An 11,315-nucleotide genomic window follows, 5' to 3' on the forward strand; every position below is an offset into this window, starting at 1 on the left:
TTAGCATCACCAGCATCAGCAGCACCAGCATCCCCAGCATCCCCATCATCACTGCTTTCTTTAGCATCTACTGTGATGGTTCTCAACCAAGGCGATTTTGCCCTTGGGACCTTTCTGATGCCTAGAGTCATTTTGGTGGTCTAATCTTAGAGTGATAGAGGTTATTGCTTCAGGTATCAAGTGGGTAGAGGCCAGGGATGCCGCTAAGCACACTGGAGAGCCTTACCCCTGCCCCCGAAATAATTATCTCGCCCCAAATATTGATAGTGCTGAGCTTGAGAAATTCTGATCTATCTGTACTGAGAATGTTGCTAATTGCTTCTTCCTCCAAGAATTGTGTCTAGCCCCCATATCTCCCTTCAGGGCGGACATTACCCTTCCCATCCTCCAGGTGGGTGAAGAGGACCTGAGGCGAGTGTGATCTACTCGAGGCCACCCAGACAGCTGGAGGCAGAGCTGAGATTGAAACCCGGATTAGAATCTTCCCTCTGACCAAGCTCTTCCCCTGCAGTTGACTCTACTACCTGCTTCCCCAACTTCGCTTGGTAACTAGTGACTACCACGTCCCAGACATACGCTGGATGCTTGGCACCCACGCTGCTCATTCTCATGGCCGTCCCTCTAGGTGGACCTCTGTATCAATGTCATAAACACAAAGAGACTGGGATGAAAAGAAGTTGCTGAGCGAAACCCAGTTTCTTTTTTTTTTTTTTTAAGATTTTATTTATTTATTTGACAGAGATAGAGACAGCCAGCGAGAGAGGGAACACAAGCGGGGGAGTGGGAGAGGAAGAAGCAGGCTCCTAGCAGAGGAGCCTGATGTGGGGCTTGATCCCAGAATGCTGGGATCACGCCCTGAGCCGAAGGCAAACACTTAACGACGGCGCCACCCAGGCGCCCCGAAACCCCGTTTCTATTTAGAGGCAAGACTGCCTCTACACGGTCCCTCTCTGCCACCGGCTGCTGGTCCGCGACCTACCTGTCTGCCCCAGATGATTCCTGACAACCCATTCCTAGCTTGTCCCCTCCCCTCCTGGCTTTGCCTTCTTCTCTTGAGGGAGTGCTCTTGAGACCCAGTCCCCAGCCAGCACCCCACCCTCGACCCGGGGCAACAGGCACCTGGTGGAGAAATGGCTGACCAAGGCGTAGATCAGGATTCCGCAGACATAGATGCCGCCCAGGACGGTGAACACGATCAGCCACACCACTTTGGCTCCCGAGATGTAGAAACCTTTGTTCACGGCAGGAATGTGCTCTGGAGGAGAGGAGACAAGGGGTCAGGGGCGCCATTACCCAACCCCTCGCTCACCCATGCATCTATTCTCCCGAGATTTATCAGCATCTGCTGTTCCAAGTGCTAGGAACTCAACAGTGAACAAAACAAACTTCTTGCCCTCACGGGGCTGACATCCCAGCTGGGAAGTGGACAGTTGCCAATTAAGCAAAGAAATGTCTAGTATCATTGCAGGCAGCCGGAAGTGCTCCGAAAAAAGAACAAAGCCACTCAAGGGGGTAGAGTGACAGGGTCGAGGGCCGAGACACAGGGTCATTAACTCATTGCACTGAGGGCCAACTGGGTGTCAGGCACCGTGCTAAGCACCAGGGACAAGGAGCGAGAAAACGCTCTCCCAGCCACTGTCCTCCTGAAGCTCACAGTCTGGTGGAGTTAGAAAAGTGTGAATCAGGGGCGCCTGGGTGGCTCAGTCGTTAAGCATTTGCCTTCGGCCCAGGGCGTGATCCCAGGGTCCTGGGATCGAGCCCTGCATCGGGCTCCCTGCTCAGCGGGGAAGCCTGCTTCTCCCTCTCCCTCTCCCCCTGCTTGTGTTCCCTCTCTCGCTGTCTCTCTCTCTGTCAAATAAATAAATAAATAAAATCTTAAAAAAAAAGAAAAAAGAAAGGTGTGAATCAGTCAGTGCACAATTGTTCACAGTTGGTCGGTCGTGTCTGGGGCATAGCAGGTGCTTTGTAAACCGAGTGGAGCGACCCCAATACATGTTTCCAGCCCACATTCAGTTGTGTTTGTGGCTCTCTCTGGGACAAGCCACACTGGTGGCTTGTCATGCACGGTCTGATTTAATTCTGCCAGAAGCCTTGTCATATAGGGACCCTTTCTACCTCGACACTACAGATAGGGAAACTGAGGCTCAGAGAGGCGCTCTTCCCATTGACAGACTCCTTCTCAAGCCAAGTTCCAAACATCACGTCCACAACAGATCCCTGCTTCCCCCGCACCACCTCCCCCTCCGGCCTTTCCACTTTCTCATCTGGAGGCAACCAAGTAAAAGAGCTGAGGACATCGGCTGTGCGGTCGGACAACCAGAGTTTGAACCCTGCCTCCTCTGTTGATTGGAACTGGAACCTTGAGTGAAGCGCTCAGACTTCCCACAACTCGGTTTCCTTATCTGTAATGGAAGTGGTGTCCACAACAGTCACTTCCTCTGCGGGGAGACTGCAAGGGTCCCACAGATTAGAATGGCGGCTGGCACACAGTAAGTGCTCAGTTAATGGTGGCTGACTGTATCTCCCTGGGATTCACCCTTGCTCTGATCTGAGATCCCTGAGGGCTTCCTAGAGGAGGCGGCTTTGGACTTGGACCTCAGAGGACAGGGCGGGTGGGGGTGGCTTTTACTCAACAGTCGTGAGCATGGCATCGCAAGGTGGAGACAGCATCCGTGATGACAGGCACTGCCTAGGCGAAAGCATGGAGATGGGAAGATTTGGGGAGCAAGAGCCCCTGAGGTGGGCTACTGTACTCACGGGGCTGCTGCTGGATCTGGAATTCTCTGTACATGGTCAGCTGGGTCACGGGGTTCCCCACGACGCATCTGTATCTGCCCGTCTGCTCCAGGGTCAGACTTGGGAGAGTGACGCTTGCCTCTGAGAAGCTCAGGAGGGAGCCATTGTGGATCCACTGGTACCTGGGACTGGGTTTGGAAGTGGCGCTACACTCCATCGTCACCTGGGAGCCGATCTTAGCGGACAGGACGCCTTTGAAGATATCAGGACTGGTACTCAGCCACACGCTGTCTGGTCCATCTGCAGAGACAGGGCAGGAGACCCAGAGCTACGTGTTTTACCCCTTGGGGTCCCGTCTCCTTCCCTCAATCCACACGCAGTCCTCCCTGAACGGGAGGTGCCCCCGCTTGGCACCCCGAGCACCCCCTAGACCCAACACACGCAAGGCAGCTGTGCCAACAACACGACTATAATGATAGCATCTTCCATTACCAAGTGCTTACTCTGACATGACAGCCCTTCACGTCACAATAAAATAGGAATAGAAGCAGGACATCAGGCCCCCTGCACATGGGGCTCTGTTCCAAACACTTAACAGGTTCACACACCTGCTTAAGCCCCGTAAGAACTCATATGACCGATTTTATAGATGAGGGAAATGGAGTCGCAAGGAGAGGATTAGGGATTTCATGGTCCCCTAGTGACCCACAAAGGGACTAAGCAAATTCCCCCGATGGCCTGGGAGGAATCTCCCTGCAGAGGCAGCCCCTGGGTCCTGGCTCTCGGCTGCAAACGTCCCGCCAGTAAGCTGTGTCTGGAGGTCAGGAACTGTCTGCTCTGTGACCGCTTTCTCTGTGTGATCGCCAGGGCACGCTTGTTGGGAAATCTGACGGATTTGCGTGGTTCTAGATTCAGATGTGAAAACCATTCAAGACTTGGGCTTTTTTTTACGGTCGAAAGATGTGAAAGAGTTTGGTAAATGTGAAAAGTCCTGGAACATTGAGAAGATCCAAGAAGTCGATGTCTTCGACTTACAAGACCTGTTTGAGATTTTGGGGAGGTCTGGCTGGATGGCGTACTTGCCTTGGTGGGCGGCCGAAGGATCGTGGAGAAAAGAGAATGCATGAAATGTGTTATTTAGCTTTAAGATCGAACTGTCTGTTTAAGGGAGTATAGTCAGTTCAGTCTGAGTAAAAGGAAAAGTGGAGGTGATTTGACTAAATTTAGAAAGCCAGAATAAAAAGATCAATGTATTTGAAGGCTCACGGGAACATGGGATTTGAATATTTAATAAGCTGAATGTCATTTTTAAGAAACCATTAGTTGTAAGCAGTCCTGTCTTTACAAAAGCCAGATCTGAACAAATTCACACTATTTCTAATCTGAGGCGTAGGAGTTAGGGTCCGCATTTTAAGTAGCAGATCGTTCTGTGCAGTGAGGGTGATTCTAAGTCCGATGAGCTGAGATTCAAACCCGGATCCGGCTGGCTGAGGGCTGGCTCATGGGGTTTCCTCTCTCCAGTTCTGCCTGTCTTATTGCTACGTTCCTGGGAGGCTCTGAGCCCACCCCCCGGCATTACTCCGTGGCCCCAGACCACTCACAGTTCACAGTCAGAGAGATAATTTCACTTCTCTGAAGAATCTCTGGGATGCTTTCTATCGCACAGTGAAGTGTTCTGTCATAGCGGCTGACCCGGTGGATGACGAGGGTCTTGAGGTCCGGGGAGATTGTCATCCGGTCATTGCTGGATACCTGTACGTAATCCACGTACCACTTGACGTTGGTGGCCTTAGTATAACAAATGGCGGCCACAGAATCCATGTCCTCTACCAGAGAGCTGGCGTTGGCCCAGATGTCTGGCTTGCCTTCCACATCTGGGGGAAGCAGGAAGAAGACATTAGGCGTGGGGTCTGCCTCCCCAAGCTCTCCTCCTCTCCAAAGGGGCTTCCGGGGTAGGTTGGTGAGAAGGCAAGACTTGTAAGATGGGGTCTGGGGTCTTGGCAGGGAAGCAGTCCTAGAGCTGTGAGGGACAGAGAAGTAGGGAGTGGGCATGAGTGCTTGAGGTGTGGGCACTTGCCTGAGGCCACCATCCTATGTGTGGAGTCGCCACTGTGGCCTCCACTGCAATAATGGTGAGCTCTTGGGACAGGCATGTGGCCTCATGGTTATTTCCGAACCCGGAACCTAAAACCAGAATGCCCCCCACTGAGGAGCCACGGGTAGAATTGAGTGACAGGTGGCATTGGGACGCTTTAATAATTGCTCCCATTATCTGAGTCCCATTTGCTTTACAGATACTCCCTCCAACCTTACAACAGGCAGTGGTAGATACTATGCCCATTCTGCAGATGAGGAAACAGAACACCACAGAGGGAAGATGAAGGCTCAGGGCCGTGGGACATATACACCGTCAGAGGTAAACACAGGGCTTCCTGTCTCCAAATCCACACTCTCCCCCCAGCCCTGTGAGCCCCCAGGTGCTGTCTGTAGGAGACAGAATTCCAAGATGGCCCCATGATCTCCAGCCTGTATCATCCCCTCCAATGTGGTTGAAGCCCACGACTTTCTTCTAACCTATACAGTATGGCAAAGGTGATGGACTGTCACTCCAGTCGTTCCCTTTATGTCATATAAGACTCCTTCTTAGAGGACCAGAGAGAGAGAATTCAGCTGACCTTGAAGAAGCAAAGAGTCATGATGTGAAATGCGCACGGACAGAGCCACACATGAGACCACAGCCCCGACTTGACACCCTGTGAGTCTCAGAGCACAGCACCCGCCCAGACTTCTGACCCACAGGTACGTGTGCCGATAGATGATGGCTGCTGTTTGAAACGGCTGCTCACGGCCCTTTGTTACGCAGCAGTACGTAGCCGATATGCTGATGGCGAAACCGGAGCCCTGGAAAGTGACCCATCTCTGCCGGAGACGCTGGACCACCATCTTCTAAGGCTCCCACTGTCACCCGGGGGTGGAGGAGGCTTGGACAGTATGATCTCCGAGGGCCCTCACTCCCAAAGCCCCCAGGTCTGGAAATGGGCGACCCGCCCACGCACCTTGAACTTCCAGCCAGCCAGTTGCGGTCTGGGTCCCGTTGCCAGTGTCCACTCTCACGGTGTAGTTCCCTGTGTCATTTAGTGCAGATCTCCTGATGGTCAGGTCACCCATCTTGGTCACGTTCTCCCGGCCGCTGTACATGGGCCCAGTCTGCCAGGAATGGGAGGGGGGTTTGTAGCTGACAATAAAATTATCCGCAGTGTCATTGGTACCGCGGTGCCAGCTATATTCCTGAGCGTCTTTGGTGGCATTTTCAAGGATCAGGATGGTCCGAAATCCCTTGAGCCCTGTGAGCGAGTCTGGGCTGATGTAGATTTGGCCAGAGGCTTGGAGGATCCCACGGGCCAGAAGACTGGCTGAGGAAGACAAATAGGACACACATACACGAGAGAGAGAGAGAGAGAGAGAGAGAGAGAGAGAGAGAGGACTGAGGTTGATTTACACCGTCCGGGAAGCGATCTCCAGGGACACTGGTGAACACGCCATGGGTTTCTAGCTCCCCAGCCGGTCCTCTCCTCCCCGCCCACTCAGCCCCTGTCCTGGTTCATTCCTTCCTCATCCTCTTCCAGCCTGACTTCCTCCTTGGACACTCGTCTCCAACCCATCCTCATACGACAGTTATGTGGATCCTTATAAAGCCCCAGTTGTGACCCTGCTCTCTCCCCTGCCTAGGTACCTTCCATGGCTCCCCAGCACTCTATGGATAAAGTTCAAACTCAACGTGGCTTATGAGACACTCTTAGAACTGGTCTTTATGATTCATTCAGCCTCCTTTTGGATCATACCCACCCCACCCCATGACCCCATGACCCCCCCTTCTTCAGTCATTCATTCATTTGTGCTTTCATTTATCAGAAAATACAGTAGATACACTGTGTGCCCCAGACATAGGCAGCTCTCCTGACACATCACACTCTCTCCTGACTTCAGGCTTTCACACATGCTCTTCCCTGTTCCTGGCACACAGATCCATGTTCCCTTCTCCCCATTCCCCCCGTCAACTCACTTCTACTCGGCCCTCAGTTCTCAGCTTTGATGTCCCCTCTTCCCCAGTCTGGGTCAGGAGGCCCCTTGGGGCTCCCCCAGCCTCCTGGGCCCCCTCATCTCCATCCCTGTCACTCTGGGTCATCGGAGTCTGCTGGTAGATCTGCGTCTCACACCAGACACCCCATCACGGCATCCCTGAGCATGGGGCGGAACCCAGTGGGAAGAGCTCGGTTGATATCTGGGTGCTTAAGGTCCCCCAAGACTGTCTACGCATGTCTTTGACTTGGCATCTGAATTCCGTAGAGTGCACATGAATGTGGGTGAGGATCTGTCATCCCCTAAGCCTTGGCTCCACGGAGGAGGAAAAGACACTGAGACCCCCCACTCCAGGCCCCCAGGTGTAGACACTAGTGGCATCTGAGGACAGGACACAGGGTGGCCAGTGAGACATGATAGTTGCCCCTGTCAGGGGGTGTTCAGAGGGTCGTGGAGGGAAGGGAGGGGTGGGGAAGGAGTCCAGCTGGGGACAAAAGGGAGTGGATCAGGGCAGACTAGGCACCCAGAGAAGGTGATTTCTGGCAGGTGTGGGAGGGGGTCCAAGTTCATCACTCTGGGGGGGTTGGGGATGAACACTGTGTGTGCGTGCGTGCGTGCGTGTGTGTGTGTGTGTGAGAGAGAGAGAGTGTGTCTATGGGCGAGGTATGCCCAGGTACGTGAGCTCATGAAGGTCCTGGTGCCAGTCCTGCCCCCCTCTCCTCTACCGCTCCCCTGCCCTGCGGGTTCAGCTGTCTTACCCAGGAGAACCAGCTCCCTCCAGAGTCTGCATCTGCATCTGGAAAGGTCCATGGCTTGCACGGGTCCCCCTGGGCTAGGTGTCTGTCCAGGGACCAGGCAGCCTCCTCTGCCTCTTCACAGACCTGTGTCTCTGGCTCTGAGCTGCTGGTCCCCAACCCCCTTCTCTGCCCCAGGGTGGACTCTGACCCCAGTGCGGGCGGGGCTGGGGAGGGGACGCTTGGGGAGTTGTTATCTTTATGACTTTAAGCCGCCTTTAGCTTATCATTTATTCGCCTCATTTTTCTTTTTTTTAGTTGATTACCTGGTTTTTTAAAGTTGATTACCTGGTTACAAAAAAAAATCTTATGTTCACTTTTCGGAAAACTGGCAAATACTGAAAAGCACAATAAATACATCAGACTTTTTAAAATGTGGGACAGTTGTTCGTTTTTGTTTTTCCTACTCCCCGCAGATCTCAAATTTGAAATTGCGTTGTCTCATTTGACGAGGGGCTGCTTCCGCCCCCCTGAACACCAACACTTATTCTAAGTCCCTCCCGGGGTCGGCAGATCTTCCTCCAACTGGCCATTTGGAGTGGCCGTGGGGCGTGCTGTTGTGTGCCTGAGCCTAAATGTATAAAACCCCTTCTCTTGGTGTTGGACCATTTGGCTCAGGAATAGGAGTGGTGCGGGGGCCAGAGAAGAGGTACCCAAGACAACCTTCCATTTCCATCACTCCCTGGAAGGACTCATAGAACATGCTAGAAGCTCTTATCCTTGCGGTTAGGGCTCCTTACAGCTTGAGGATACAGATTAAGGGCAGTGAAGGGGGGTGCTCACGGGGGGTGCAGCGCAGAGCACGTGTGATGTGTCTGCATGTGGGGACCCGACGCAGAGACCCAGGTGGACTGGGTGGGGGACTGAGAAGACAGGGGAGAGGGTGCACCACCCCAGAAAGGGTCAATCGATAAACCTTCCAAGCTGGACTCGGAAGTATGTTCATCTTTAATTGTAATACTACTTTAATTGCAAAAACTACTTTAACTGCAAACGCAATGCCTTGGCTGTATAGATTTTGGAAAATTCTTAAGAAGGAAAAATAGAATTAATACCGTTTGAGTAATTAATTTAAATTGCTTTCAATGGTTATGAACACTTCTCTAAATATGCATACATATATTAATATTTACAGTAATTATTTAAATATACACACAAATATTTATAAATTCATACATTTTTGCATTTCTAAATATATAAGTAAATAAAATACTTTATAAATAAAATACACGATTAATTATCAGAATTTGATTAATGCTATTGGAAACTCACCTGTCATAGTTAGACCACCTGGAGATATATCCAGGGTTTTTCTCTGAAACTTTTCAGTTTTGATATGTTCTACGTATGGCAGCACACATGCATATTTTTTTTTTAAAGATTTTATTTATTTATTCGACAGAGATAGAGACAGCCAGCGAGAAAGGGAACACAAGCAGGGGGAGTGGGAGAGGAAGAAGCAGGCTCATAACGGAGGAGCCTGATGTGGGGCTCGATCCCACAACGCCGGGATCACGCCCTGAGCCGAAGGCAGACGCCCAACCTCTGTGCCACCCAGGCGCCCCACACATGCATATTTTTACCAGGTGGTATCATACCGTTCAATGTCCTTTATTTGGGCTTCTCTAACATTAAACCCAAGTTTAGTCGGAGGAGGGTGAATATATACCTCGGAGCGTCTAGTAGTTCGTTCACTAGGTCTGAAGTCTCCTACTATATTCTGAAAACCCATATGAATATTTGCAGAACTACAGCAAAACACATCGGTATTTGTTTCAATAGGGAAATAATGTATTATGTACCATTGAAATTGTTCAATTGGTCCTCCTCAGTATTTGAGTATATGCGGTGTCCCCAGAAGACACATAGAGGTGTTTTTCTGCCTGTAGCTCGTCGGAAGCCCTTCCTCCTGTATCGTCATTGGTCTTTGTTCACGGCTGCGTACTTAGCCCACTGCATGGGCCCCGGAGGCATTTGTTCAACCCATACCCCATCTGGGACCGTTGAGATACTTTCAATGTTTCCTCTTTTTTATAAAAATCAGTAGCATAACCACTTTTGGTCAGTTCCATTTGTGGAGCGAGGTGGGTCCCAGAAATGGACTTTTGTAGTAAAGAATTTAACCTTAGCCAAAGACAGAGCCGACTCTGTCCTCGACTCCTGGAAGGAATGTCAAAGTCCTTAGAATGCCCTGCCTGATCTGAGTGTCTTTATTTACCTAGGGGGGCCTTGGAGCACCCTAGATATTCTACAATGGAAAAAATGATGAAGGCTTTGGGTCACATGGAATCAGGTCTGCCCCTGGAGAGGCTGGAGACCGAGATCAGCTATGTGAGCAGTGAATCATACCTATGTGAAAGAACCCCAATCAAAGGTCTGATGTCAAGTCTCAGGTGAGCTTCCCTGGTCAGCAGACTGTCATGCACGGAAGCTGGGAGGAGCTAATGCTGTCCACAACTCAGGACTCCACTGGAGAGACATGTGAAAGCTCCTGGACCCTGCCTGTGCCCTTTCCCCCCTTCACTGCCCTCAAGCTGTAACGAGCCCTAACCACAAAGATAAGAGCCTCTAGCATGTTCTGTGAGTCCTTCCAGGGAGTGATGGAAACGGAGGGTTGTCTTGGGTACCCTCAAGGTGGTCGTACTTACGGATGCCCTCTAACTACGCAGAGCCACTGGAACAGAGACACTGTGGTTCAGAGAAAGAATCCCAGACCACGCTGCCCTGGCTCGAATCCCGAACTGGCACTTACCGGCCACGTCACCTCAGGCAGGCAGGTCACTTTCCTCACTCCGCCTCACTGTCCCCCCTGTAACGTGAGGATATGAAACGTTTCCTCTCCGTAGGGCTGCTGTGAGCTTTCAGCAAGGTGATAGATGTAGATGAGCCGTCCTTGCTTTCCGCACAGACCATTTCAGGACACGTTAATTCCTATGGGCGTACTTAAAAACCTTTTTATTGGGGCGCCTGGGTGGCACAGCGTTAAGCGTCTGCCTTCGGCTCAGGGCGTGATCCCAGCGTTATGGGATCGAGCCCCACATCAGGCTCCTCTGCTATGAGCCTGCTTCTTCCTCTCCCACTCCCCTGCTTGTGTTCCCTCTCTCGCTGGCTGTCTCTATCTCTGTCGAATAAATAAATAAAATCTTTAAAAAAAAATCTTTTTATTATGCTTTACTAAACTTTTTGGGGAAAAAACATTTTAAACTGCATTTATAGATGTTTAAAAAACACTTCTATTGTATGACCTAACAACAAAAACTTTCGCAGTTACTTAAATTACCCTCTAAATCTCATTAATCAAGGGCTTGTGTCCTTATTACCTTTTTTTTTTCCTTATTAAGATAAAATGGGGGTTGGTTAATGGGAGGAGACCAGCAACCTCTGGCCCAGAGACCATTTGATTGAACTTATTTGACATCACTCAACAGGAAGCATCCCTATCCAACAGAGCTTTGTGCCAAGTCACTGCAGAACAATGTCCCTCCGTTGTATCCGGACTGTACATGGCCAACGATGCTTGGTCCAATCAATCGGGACCAATATGGCAGAACTGGTTTCATTCAGAGCCCCCAGCAAGAATGCGAGAATTTAATGCAGTGAGACCCTCAGGAGGGCCCAACCCTCAGGAGACAACTGCAGGCTTGCAACATACTTCGGGCTTAAGGGACTCATTCTCATTCCCTTAAGCCAACCCCAGAGTTGGAC

At 51.0% G+C, this 11,315-nt stretch overlaps 1 protein-coding gene across 1 annotated transcript; it reads right to left on the reverse strand.

Moving 5' to 3' along the window:
• Nucleotides 1–13: 13 nt before the first annotated feature.
• Nucleotides 14–7,626, reverse strand: CEACAM18 (CEA cell adhesion molecule 18). The gene is made up of 5 exons (XM_045775078.2): nt 7,575–7,626; nt 5,793–6,149; nt 4,338–4,610; nt 2,758–3,036; nt 14–1,255 (listed from the first exon to the last, which is right to left on the reverse strand). The coding sequence occupies exons 1-5, from the start codon at nt 7,624–7,626 to the stop codon at nt 1,014–1,016; spliced, it is 1,203 nt and encodes a 400-aa protein (XP_045631034.2). The 3' UTR covers nt 14–1,013.
• Nucleotides 7,627–11,315: the final 3,689 nt, after the last annotated feature.

Source organism: Ursus americanus, chromosome 21 (assembly GCF_024610735.1).
Source record: "Ursus americanus isolate L20-20 chromosome 21, mUrsAme1.1.p, whole genome shotgun sequence".
NCBI lineage: Eukaryota > Metazoa > Chordata > Mammalia > Carnivora > Ursidae > Ursus > Ursus americanus.